The 13276-nt window shown below is 45.5% G+C and overlaps 1 protein-coding gene across 1 annotated transcript in view; it reads right to left on the reverse strand.

Moving 5' to 3' along the window:
- Positions 1–3531: 3531 nt before the first annotated feature.
- Positions 3532–13276, reverse strand: part of pcbp4 (poly(rC) binding protein 4) — a 24772-nt gene continuing 15027 nt past the window's right edge. Inside the window, exons 9-13 of the mRNA XM_061070190.1 lie at positions 7321–7362; positions 7144–7222; positions 6627–6682; positions 4786–4955; positions 3532–3958 (exon numbers count right to left, since the gene is read on the reverse strand). Of these exons, the coding sequence (XP_060926173.1) occupies positions 3532–3958; positions 4786–4955; positions 6627–6682; positions 7144–7222; positions 7321–7362 (774 nt within the window). The remainder of the gene's footprint in view (positions 3959–4785; positions 4956–6626; positions 6683–7143; positions 7223–7320; positions 7363–13276) is intronic.

Raw genomic sequence — 13276 nt, forward strand, 5'->3', positions numbered from 1 at the left:
GGCGGGACTTTAAAGCCACGCCTCTACTCCACGATCACTGCTGCACAAGTGAGGTCATCACCACAAGATGGCAGCGTTTGTATTTGAGATACTTGGCTTCGTTTCTATTAGAACAGGAAGTGGAGACGTGTCGTCCATCTTTATTTACGTCTTTATCTATGTCGGCATCATTTCCACGTCATGTGACGCATGGTTGATAATTTCGCGGCCGACAGTCGAGTTGTTGATGTTGTGATCGTTATGTCAGGTTTGATTTGAGGGAGTACACCAGAGTACACGTGTACTACATGTACATGTACTGAGTGAAGTATCTGGAAGTTTTTCCTTGTTTTGTTTCAGTAGAAACTTGTTTGTATGTTTTGTTCTTGTTTTATAAACGCAGGCGTGTGATTGGTCGTGGTTGTGTCCGCAGCGTGAATCAGACCCGGTGTCGACTGTAGCCCTTTGATCTCAGCTTCACGTGCACGAGCACCAGCGCAGCGTGCACGTGAGCCCACGCACGCTGAGCCCAACCACACAGAGACGCTTCTGCATAGACATCAATTCAAATCACACTCATGCAAATAGACGGAGGACACGTGGACGAGGGACAGGAAGTAAAGACAAGACAGGAAGTGAGTGTGAAGAGGACGGATGAGAGATCGGTTCCTCCAGGTTTATAAAAATAAGGACGTTTGTTTAATATTGAACATTTTTCTCTGAATGATTTTGAACAAACGGACGAAACGAAGACTACGTGAAAGTGTGTGTGTGTGTGTGTGTGTGTGTGTGTGTGTGTGTGTGTGTGTGTGTGTGTGTGTGTCTGTGTGTGTGTGTGTGTGTGTCTGTGTGTGTGTGTTTTAGTGAGGCCAAGCTAACATGCAGCATTATGCTCTCAGTAAAATGTTCTGAGCATCAAGTCGATTAGAAAACAAACAGTAAACATTTGTCACGTGATGAAACGACGACTCGGCCACAGAACTACAACAAGTAGATAAACACGTCTGATTCTCCATCGGTCACAGGAAACAGCAGCGAGGGAACCATGTCACATGATCAGTCACATGATCAGTCACATGATCAGTCACATGATCAGTCACATGATCAGTCACATGATCAGTCACATGATCAGTCACACGCTTCGCTCACTGTGGACGCGGTGATCTCATTCGTTGCTGAGCTGCATCATGGGTCGTTTCACTTGTTTTACGTTCGGTAGAGAAAAGCTCAAAGTTTCAAACGGCACCATCCAATCAAATCACGATTATGCAAATTCAGCCCCCCCCCTTAAATCAAGATGGCCGACATTAGACCTCCATAATAGTGAAGCCAACGCATCTTGATCGCCCTCTGGTGGCTGGCTACAGTATAAATGAAATCCATCTTTTAATTATTTTTCTCAAAGATCATTTCAGGTCGTTCTTCTCTCTCTGATGTTTGTTCAAGTTTCTGATCAGTTTGGTTTGAATCAGTTATTTGATGATATAAAAACCGGCTGAGACGTGATGATTGACAGCTTACACTGACTTCTAATTGGTTGAGATCTTATGTGGGCGGGACCTTAATCTGATATCTGGGTTAGTACGCTGGAGTCCGCGTGACATAAATGTTTTTACACGAGTCTCTTTGCCGACTCATCGATTTGTCGTCGATAGAACTTTGCAAAAAACACGATAGAAAGTACAAAAAATATTCATCAAAATTGTGACTGATGGATTTTCTCTCCAAGAAAAGAAACTTTGAACTCAGATCTGACGAGGTCATGGTTAGATCATCACATGACATGGTCACTTCCTCTGCGCAGACAGGAAGTGGATCTACTTGATTCTAGTTCTGCGGCTGAAGGTGGAGACAACGAGTTCCCGCTCAGAAAGTGTGTGTTTGTGTTAAAACGTCCGTTTGAGCTCACAAGTGAAAACACAACTTTTCTATCTAACACAACATCTGGTTATTAGCATCAATGATACAGGTTATTATTCTTTGTTCACACAACTAAAAAAAACAAGCACAGTTTTACAGTATTAACCTGCAGCCATGTTGGAAAAGTTTGTTTCTAAAACTGTAAATGTAATACTCCTTTAATAAGTTAAAAAAATAATTTAAACAACACATTTGAAATTAAGAACTGAGAATGAAAACAAAAACAGACTGTTGACACAGAAAGAGAACTTTTAAAATTTGTTTTAAAAAACTCTTTACAACAAACTAAAGAAATAAAAAAGAGACAGGAAGCAGACAGGAAGTAGTTTTATACAAGTCGACATCATTGTATACAAAAGCCGAGTCGTTCAGCTCAGTGTTAGTGACCAGTGATATAAATTCTCTGAGGGAATATTTCATATGAGTCAATAAATATGTGAGTACACAGTAGAATAAAGGAGAAAAGCTGAAAAGTCTTTATGGCTTTTAGAGGCTTCGTGGCCCAAATCACCTGGAAGCTCAGAATCATCAGATCGTGGGACGAGGGCAGCGTCACGCAGAAAGAGTTCAGTGAGACGTGGGAAGTGGGATCAGTGGAACACTTGGATGTGAAGGAAGAGGAAGCTGGGATTCTACTGAATCAGATTTGTCTCATTAAATCAAACAGAGGGTTTGTGTCTCTAAATGAAAACAACACATAACTTTAATAACATTAAAGATTAAAACACTAAACTCAAAAGTTATGTAACAACACATTTTATCTCCTAAATGTATATTTTCCCTGTTTCAGAAATGTGTTGATGCTCTAATGCTCAGCGTCCTCTCCTCAGCCTCTGTCTCAAACACTGTCTCTTCAACACCCCCCCGATGGTCTGCTCTGATTGGTCAGCAGATTTTCCCACGTGTGCATTAACATGTGTTGAGCACAGAACGACAGTAAATGTCTTCACATCCGTCTCTTCTGTTTCTAAAAGCCTTCATCCTGAATCTCTGAGGTTTGCTCGTTTCAGATGAGTCAGAGTGCAGTTCCTTTAGAAGCCTGCAGGGTTTCTGAGGCCGATATCTGAGAGTTTCACAAAGAAAACGTGATAACCACTGATTGTTTTGTGACAAGATTTTAACTGTTGGGTCATTTTACAGTTAAAAATAAACCTGAATGCTTCCATTGCTTAAATCTTTGGTTTCTCCACATTTCCTAGTTTCATTATTTTCTGGCTGACGAGCAGGTCGGGCTCATCTTCTGCTGCTTCACAATAAAAGCCTCCACCAGGAACCCAGAGGGAGGCTTTTATTGTGAAAGGATCTCTGAGTAAGAGGAGCTGCTCTTCAACAACAAACCAACCACATGTGAACTCTGAGCTGTTCGGTGGGATCAGTCCCTCTGAGCCGGAAACAGCATCACCTGGTTCAACAGCCTCACTTCCTGCACCCCCACTACATTGAGACTTTATCAGAGACAAACGTCTTCCAGTGATCCCACTTCCACAGAGACACAAGACAAGTGGAAGAAAGGGACAAAGACAGACAAGTGAGAGAGTGAGAAAGTGCACCAGAGAGTGATGAAGAGAGCCAAGGGAAGTGAAGCTGCCCTCAGTCTGAGCCCAGATCCCTCAGTGAGGTTTCCTCTCCTCTTCAGTACGGAGCAAACTTCTGTCTCTCCGGCTTCTTCATCCCGTTGGCTGAGGACCAGATCTTGGCCGTGTAGGACGCCAGGGCCGCCGCCGCATGAGCCTGCACCGGGACGGCTGCCGCCGCCGCCGTCTGCATCGAGCCTGGTAACAAGGCCCCCCCGATGGCCGCCGCTGAGGCAGCAGGGCTGGAGAGGGCCAGGTAGGGGAGGGGCTTCACTCCAAGGAGGCTGGAGAGGGGGAAGGCGTAGGGAGACCCCAGGAGGGGAGGGAGGGGCATCGAGGCGCCCATCGCTGCCAGGGGGGAGGATGAGGAGGACGAAGAGGAGGAGGAGGAGGCGGGGGGGGCAGCGGGCTGGGTGAAGCTCATGGTCAGGTCAACGGGAGACGGCATGGAGGAGGACTGGGCCGTGGATTTGGCCGTCTCTAAACTGGAGGAGGGGAGGGAGGGAGGGAGGGAGGGAGGGAGGGAGGGAGGGAGGGAGGGAGGGAGGGAGGGAGGGAGGGAGGGAGGGAGGGAGGGAGGAAGGGAGGGAGGGAGGAAGGAGGGAGGGAGGGAGGGAGGGAGGGAGGGGAGAGCGGTACAGGGGGGTGGATGGAGAAGGGGGGGTGGATGGAGAAGGGTTAGAGGTTTAAACCAAAGACATGTTAAAAAAATCAAAAACTAAATCATAGAGAAAAACAAAGAGGATTTTAGAATCAAAATGAAAGAAGTGAAATCATAAAACCAAGTTTTACTGGAGGTTGCAACAGATTATTGTCGGGGGGGCGCTGTACGGATGGGGGGATGCTGTGTAAGTTGGGGTGATGGCTTGGTGGGGGGGGTCTGAGGGAGGAGGGGACACAACCATCGTACGGACGTTAGGATGAAGGTTTGTCAGAGATGATGAAGAAGAAGAAGTAAAACAAACATCTTCATACGTCCCAGTCTGTTGATCACATGTAGAAATCAATATATTCATAACCTTTTGAACATTAAACTGAATCAGCTGTCAGATGAACTGAGAGCAGAACCAGTAGAAGAAGCATCCCAGTCTGTGTGGTGCTGGAGAAACGTTGCACTGGGAACACTGGGCAGAAGAGTCTGGAACCCAGAGGCTGATGCTGGTTGGACGATGGTTGGGATCAAACACTGAGGAACAAAGAAGCTCAACGTGTGGGAGACGCAACAAATCCAACTGGAGACCCATCTTCTCACCATCCAGTGGGTCGGTTCTGCAGCAGCTGGAAACCAGTTGAAACCAGTTTGTAAACTCACCATGAAGTGATCAGGTACTGGGCCAGGTTGATGGCGATGGGCGTGCCGCTGATGGTGACGTGACGATCGCTGGTGCCGTCCAGCTGACTGCCGATCTTTATCTGAGCTCCGGAAACCTGACGGATCTCGTTAATCTTGTTGCCCTGACGACCGATGATGGAGCCAATCAGCTGCGAGGAGGCGGAGACAAAGGAGAAGATGTGTAAAGGGGACATATTATTATTTTACCACAAGTTGATATGGTTCCTTGGGGTCTCAATGAAATGTCTGTTTTACATCTAACGAGTGATTAGCATACATATCAATCAGTCCTGCTGCATAATAGTGTTGGGGGGGAGACTCCTGAGTGCTGACCGTCAGACAAAGGGCAATAAAACTGCGGCCTGTTGGTCAACCTGAAACCAGTGTTACCGGTTTCTGCTTTGAATCCACAACATTCCTCAGACAACGTGGAGCCTCTCCCTCAAGAGAACCCCAACTGTGACCCTAAAACGCCCACTGAGGTTGAAATCCCCACCCACTAAGGTTGTAACCCTGACATCTCATTGGCTGTGAGCCAACTGAAGCCCATGACCACTTCCTGAGGAGGCAGGAGCTCCTCAGGTGGAACAAAACAGCTGAACTCACAAAAAACGCTGACGTTGTAACCAGACCTCTCCAGGCCTGACCAGATAACCCAGTAACTAAAGGAGGCGATTACCACTTTTGTTTCAGCCATTTCCTCATTTCCCTGCTTAAAGACTTCAAACAAGACCCACTGGGTCTTTCCAGATGTCCTAGCTGCTAAAGGGGGCGAATCAAAAACGTTTGTTTCAAATCATTTTATTTCCTCTCTTTTATCTCAGTCTGAGTTTTTATTTTGATAGGAACTTTTTTATTTAACGTGAAAGACCGAAACAGGAAGTTTACTTGCGATCCACAAACGGCTACAAACAGCCGTTCCCTGCAGAAGCGCGACGTTCATTCCATTCGAGGCAGAACGAGAAGATCCGCTCCCTTTCCGGCCCAGCGGCCGGGCTCCTTGTCCCCACGAGAACCACTGGAGAACCGCTTGAGAGGCCACGAGATTTATTCACTGGACTTCCGGGATATTCGCGCGGAACGCGCACGCACCCCACGAAACCACAGTCGCAGTAAGAGGCAAAATTGTCTGGGCAGAGACTAGTTCTAATACTTAGCATTGTCTTTATTTAAGTGTATTTGTTTGTGAGACCTCTGTGTTTCATTGTTTAGCCGCGGCGAGCCGGCTACTTCCGGTTCATTTCAGGGTTCTTTGTGTTCCAGTGCTTAGGGCCGCGAGAAGGGTTTTGGAGCTAAACGCCGCCTCAGCAGAAATGAAATTTTTCTGCTTCATTTCATGAGTTCAGCAGTTGTTTTATAATCCTCTGTTCAATGAGTCTTAAAAAACCTCTGTGAGATTTGCACCCTGGATAAACGTGTCTGATGAAAGCTGTGAATGAGCAGAGGAAGTGGAACAGGAAGTTGTTGAGCGTGAAGTGTGTAAAATGTCCCTGAACAGTTTAACTGAAGCGTCTGGAGACTTCAGCTGGTTCCTCTGAGTGGATCGAGTCAGGTGACAGAGTCCTGTCGCCTGATTGGCTGCCAGCAGCTTTCACACTGAAGCTCACAGATGAGAAGTTTCCTCACGTGGATCAGAAAACACTGGGACAGGGAATCATTTGTGTTGTGACTCTTTGTCGTCTGTGTGTGAGTCTGAGGTCAAATATAAATATGTAATATACAAATCAATCTAATGAGCTTTATAACAACTAATGAGGAGCTGGTTAACAGGGAAGAAGAGAACTTATATATAAAGTGTGACATTTATACTTTATACTCACGTCGTTTGGAATGAGAAGCTCCTGAGAGGTGGTCTGACAACTGGCTTCCATGCCCCCTGGGGGGGGGGGAGGGAGAGAGGTGGGAGAGAGAGAGGGGTAAGAGGGGGGAGGGAGAGGGAGAGAATAAATAAAGACAAAGATAAAAAGAGCAAAAATATATTCATCACTTCACTGAGACTGAATTAATAAAAACTCATCGGATGTTTTAAATGACGTTTGTGTTATTTTTCTTTTCTAAGCGTGTTGTGCGTTTGATGACGAGCACGCTCCAGTCGTGTGTGACAGTAAATATTCAGATTGTCCCTGAACACGACGTCCTGTCAGCTCCACGGCTGCAGAGATCGTGACCTCTGACCTCTGTGGGGGGGGACCACTGACACCTTTCAGGATTCATTTAACTCTCATGATAATCTAAATAAAAAAGATTCACAGTTTCTTCTTTCTCTCTCACTTTTGTGTGTGTGTGTGTGTGTGTGTGTGTGTGTGTGTGTGTGTGTGTATGTGTGTGTGTGTGTACCAGGCAGAACTTGAGCAGCTGATTGGCTGATGGGGGCGTGGCCCTGCTGCTGCATGGACAGCTGCTGGAGTTTCACCAACTGAGAAACAAGACGGACGTGATTTAAGGACTAAATAATAACTCCTCATATGGTTGAGAATGTGAAACAGTAGAAAGGTCCCTGCAGTGTGTCCTCACCTCAGAGTGTGGGACGCCGTAGTGGCTCTGCACCGCGTACGTCTGGAACAGAGAGAGACACAAGTCAAACCAGCGTGAGGATCCATGACGCTCTGTCCCGAGGGTCCACAGAGTCTGAAGAGAGGTGTTGGGGGTGAAGTCCTGAGATCTGACCTCCAAACAAAGGGGAGCAATAATACTGCGGCCTGTTGGCCATCCCGAAACCAGTCCGACCGGTTTCTGCTTTGCATCCACACATTCTTCAGACAGCCTGGAGCCTCGCCCAGCAGGGGGGGCATCTCGGGTGTCCTTCAGGGACCCCCACTGGGATCCTGAAACGCCCACTGAGGTTGAATCCCCGCCCACTAAGGTCGGAACCCTGACATTCTCATTGGCTGAGAGCCAACTGAGGCCCATGACCACTTCCTGAAGAGGCTGGACCTCTCAGGTAGAACAAAACCCCTTAACCCACAGAAATCTTTTTTTTTTAACTCCACTGCTCAAGTTGTATCAGACCTTCCGAGGCCGACTCAATAACTAAGGAGGCGTTTAGACGTTTGTTTTCTTCATTTCATTTCATTTCCTTTAATCTGTTATCTCAGTCGACATTTTATTTTGATAGGACTTTTTGCTGTTTTAACTTGAAAAGACCAAACAGGAATCTCACTCGCGAGACGATTCTTTTTCCTACACGATCTTCGACCGGCTCCACGCAGCCGCACATCGCTGCTGCAGAAGAAGACGAAGCCTCATCCCGCCACGGAGCATGACTGATCCGCTCCGGTTCGGCCCAGCTGCGGTGCTCACGGGAGCCAAGACATTGTTCACTGGACTTCCGGGATATCCGCGCGGAACGCGCATGCACCCAACGAAACCACGGTCACAGTAAGAGGCGAAACTGTCTGGGCAGATGTTAGTTTAATACGTAGCGTATTGTTTTAATACTTGAGGGTATTTGCTTGCGGAACCTCCGTGTTTCTTCATTGTTTTAGCCGTGACGAGCCGGCTACTCCGAGCCGCCACTTCCGGTTTCCGGTCAGATGTGACGTCACCACGTGACTGCGTCATCGCCACGCCCCCCTTCTTTGTCTCTCTCTCTCTCTCTCTCTCACACACACACACACACACACACTTTGATAGACACACACAGATACACATAGATGAATACATGTGTTTTTCTAAATTGTAATAAATGCTGCTGCTGTTGTGATTTTTGAAATATGGGAGTTTTGTTAAGATGATGAATCATTAAATAACACTAACTTTATTTCACACACACACACATAGACACACACACACAGAGAGACACTTTGACACAGACACACACACACACAGAGACAGACATACATAGGTAGACCGCAGGTTTTACATCTATTTTCTGAATTGTGATAAGTGCTGCTGCTGTGTTTATCTTTGAAATATTGGAGTTTGTTAAAATGATGAATCATTAAATAGCATTAACTTTATTTCCCCTTTTTAATAAATACTTTTGTAATTAAAGTATCTGTAGGCTGTGATTATTTGTGCATATGTGTGTGAATACAGCTGGATTACGATAGCCTGTGCTTGAACTCGAAAACCCTTCATTGTTTAAGAAATAATCAATAATATTAACTATTGAGATTATTAATTTAATATGTATCATATGAGACTGATATTTATAGCTTGATTTCGTTGGTCCCTGTAACCAGGGTGGTGCCCCTCTACGATGGCCTTATCATTTTTTAAATTATTTTTAATAAATAATCTTTTATTATTTTAATAATCATATTTCATGATTATTAATAATTAGCCAACGTCAAGTCTACTCTTATTGCACAACAGAGGACACTGTCTCCTCCGGCTCTGGACTCTGATACTGAACTGTGGTTGGACTGGACTGAAGGACTCATGTCCCTCCACGTCTCCGGAGCTTGTGATGGGAATTTCTGTATAAGATATGTTTAATGAAAGAACAGACAAGTATATAGTAATGACAAATTTGTTTTTGTGTTAAGACTCATAGTCAGAGTTGTGACTCAAGGTAACACTATGTATATTGCTTCTGGAATCGTACCCCATTTGTAAGCACAGCTTTAATGATGCTGGTGAGTATGGGTATCAACACAAAGCAACGTCGTGCCTAACATCCCACCAGGGATGGGACAGTGGAGAGAGACGGAAGTAAAAAAACATAACAACACATTGAAAAACAAACTGGTAGATATTGTGTAAACCTGTCCCCTGAAAATCCACAGGCAGACGAAGGAGAGTCTACCTAAATCCATGGTAAGAGGAATGTGTGACCTGAAACCAGGAGACTTGATTGTGTTTAAGGACGTGAGGATGAAAGACTGGACGAGGACGTCCATGAAACGAGTGCAAGCCAAGTGCCTCTCACAACACAGATGACAGTGAAGGACGCAGAGGTCAACCTGGAGACCTGCAGGCCATCGCAGGAGGATTTCCAGAGCCAAGGGTGGATTCTACAGGACGGAGAGTGCTTTGTGCCAGTGCGTGGGCCTCCAGTCTTCAATTGTTTGGTGTTGCAAGAAGAGGCAACACATTGAAGAGGGTCACTGCTGACACAACCGCACCAACAGGAGAACAACGACACATGATGAGACGACTAAGAAGCATTCGAGGGAAAAAGATGTTTTCCCTGCTCACGAATGCTCTCATCATCTTCCTGCCACCGACACGTTACATGTGTTACTTTGGCAGGAGGAACAACACAAATTCCTGAGCATCTAAGTCAGAACAAAATGAGAACTCATGTTTGACTTTCTTGAGGAACTGACAAAGCCTGGAGAACTCATGACGACAACTGAAGGCCGATATATACTTCTCCGTTTTTTATGACACGGACAGAAATGGACAGAGAAACGCCCTCTCCGAGCGCCTCAGACAGCTTTTCGTGCACCTATATTGTTTTTTTATGTTCAAAAGTAGTGCACCAATGACACCGAGGCAATTTCCTGTATGTGCAAACATACCTGGCAAATAAAATAATTCTGATTCTGATTCTGATTCTCTGATTTTTCTAACTGTCCGTGTTTATTTCGGAGACCCAACGGACAGCCCTTGGCTGTGATTGGTCCGTGAACGACGTCATTTCCGTATGACGAATTTTTCCGGACCTCAAACTTCCTGCTTCCTTCCCTGTGTCACAACAAACCCAAACACAACTACGATTCTACGATTAATGTGACGCGTGTGTTAAGCCAGCGGAGTTGTCCGGCTGACGGTGGCTCGGTAGAGCACTGAAGACATGTGTGCACGGTCACATACGGTTATAACGAGCTTTCAAGGGCGCTAGTGGAATCAGCAACACAGTTGGGAAACAAGACCGGGGAACCGCTGCGCTAAGAAACGATAACATCAGCATTTTGACCCGCTGGGTGTCACTTGATTTAGTTCTGTTAGTTGCCATGGTTCAGTGTGTGGGAGGCCAGCCGACAGAGGTAAACAAACACACGTGGACTTCTTCTTCCCAGAAATGGGGTAGGCTTCTCTGAGTTCGTCTTCAGTTGCGCCACCTACTGTTTGGCGGTGAATTGTTTCCAGACGGATTGTCGTCTGAAAGGCATAAATCAAAAAGACTCTCTGCTATCCGTGCGTCCCTCTCTGCGAAACGGATACGTAGAAGCATAATGGATCCTTAAGACCGAAGCTCATTTACAAGATTCAATTCATTGTGAGTCACTACGTTTACATGATGGCATAAACCCGATTTCGGCTGAAGCCCGGTTTCTCTATCCATGGGGGGTTAACTGCTCTATCTCAGGGTACATGACACTGAGAAATCCGACTCTTGTCCGAAAGCATTTCATACCCCGCTACGATAGGTGGCGCTGTTTTTATTACAGCTAGTGGTGACTACCAACAAAAACAACAACAGCCTTCAACTCAGCATGCGAGAAAGATGACGAACCGAGAGCAAGGTGAAGCTACGTCCCTCTACATGATGTTGTGCAAGTTTACTCTAGGAGTACTGCGAATGCGAACGGCGCATTTGATTAGAATGGTCCGGGTCACGGCCAGGGAGGGAGGGAGGGGGGGGGCAGGATCTCAAGCATGCGCAAAGACGTCTTCTCCAGTTGTTGTCTAGCTTCCAGAGTTACATGCGCGCGTTGTCCGATATACAGCCAAATCCGATCTACTTATCTTGGGGTGGTTATCTGACTTCAGTCGGACACAAGAAATCTAGATTTGTGGAGTTACATGAAATGGATCTTCGATTGAAACCGGACAACGCCAGAAATCGAGTTTCAATCGGACACATGTAACCGCAGTGAGTGAGATAAGAATTCCACAATGTGAGTGTCTCAACAAGAAAGGGTTTGGAGGGCTCGTCCCACGGGGGGGCACTGTGAGAACAAACACACAGATGAATTTGCTTTGGAGTGAAGAGATAAGCCTCTTTGAAGGGGGGCTGGGGTTTTCAACGTTCTCCCATTGTCAAGGACTTCAGGAATGGGACTTTTGCATCTACAGGATGGCTCTGAAACAAGATGTTCGTCAGCTGAAGGAGGTGTTCGACACACAATCAGGACGAAATGTGACACAAACACAGTGAACATTTTGACAATATGATGCAAAGTAAAATGATCTATTGTCCAGAGAAAGAACAAGCACACAGATTCCTGAGGGGTTGGAATTAATGGTCATGGCTTATTTTGAATAATTGCAAAATATGTTATTGAAGTTTGTTGAAACTGATTATTTTCAATTGTGTAACTCTGTTGTTTTGTTTTTTGCGCTAAGACTAATGTTACTTCCTTAATTAAGTCTATGATTGGACATTATGTTCAATTTCTGAAATTCATATATCCTGGACTATTCCTAATCTAAATGATGAGATGTTATAAAGATGTTGAGCCCATAAGGATCAAAAGGGAGGAATTGTGATGGGAATTTCTGTATTAGATATGTTTAATGAAAGAACAGACAAATATATAGTAATGACAAACGTGTTTTTGTGTTAAGACTCATAGTCAGAGTTGTGACTCAAGGTAACACTATGTATATTGCTTCTGGAAGCCTTCCGATGTGGCTTCCTCTATACAGTGTAAACAAAAGGTTTCACAGCAGGGGCCAATCAAGTGTTTGCAGCAGGAGGCTTCAAGGGCTCTGAGGTGTGACTGCCAGAGACGTCAGGTCTGAGAGGAAGATGTTTTCACACCAGAGTCTCTCAGAGCGTCTGAGCACATCCACATGTCATTGTCTTGTAGACTTCAAAGCAGATCACTTGTATATTGATGGAGACCATGTGTCTGACCATTCTGTCAGGACATCCATGGAGCTGATTGGACAAACCTTCTTCTCCTGTGTGAGGAGGGGCTAGTCTAGAATACATATGTGTCTTTCCCTTGGCTCTGAGACATTCTCTCATAACTTTCACCATGTTATGAGCTTTGAGCCACGACTGCAGTTGTTGAATTAAACTTCCAGATTGATAATTGTTTTGCTTGTCCTTGGTATAGAAATTTCCATAACAAGCTCACAACACAAACACCACAGAGACAAGACGTTTGAAAGCCTGTCCCTGAGAGACCAGTCCAACAGGAAGTAAAGATCTGTCTGTGTTGGTCTCCGAGCGCAGAGGGACGACTCGTCAGCACGTGTGGCAGCAGATGATGAATCATGGCAATGAGGTGATATTAATAACTACATAATAAACCACAGGAGCCTCTCTGAAGGTTCAGAGTTCTGTGAGTTCTGAACGTTTGGTTCTCTGGACGTCGAGGTTCCTTCAGGAACGTCTGTTCTTCAGTGTGAACGTCTGTGCAGCTCCACATCAAACACCAGAACCAGCCTTTCAAAACTCACAGGTCATTAATACGGATATTAATGAACAATGCAGAGCTTCATAAATATTCCTCAGCTTCTGAATGTGAGGGACGGTCCCATTATAAAGAATCATAAAGTCAGATTGTTTTCACGTCCCTGATATTCAGCTCAAATTTAAATTAGTAAGAAGATCAAACTTCCATTT

The sequence above is a fragment of the Limanda limanda genome, chromosome 4 (genome assembly GCF_963576545.1).
Source record: "Limanda limanda chromosome 4, fLimLim1.1, whole genome shotgun sequence".
NCBI lineage: Eukaryota > Metazoa > Chordata > Actinopteri > Pleuronectiformes > Pleuronectidae > Limanda > Limanda limanda.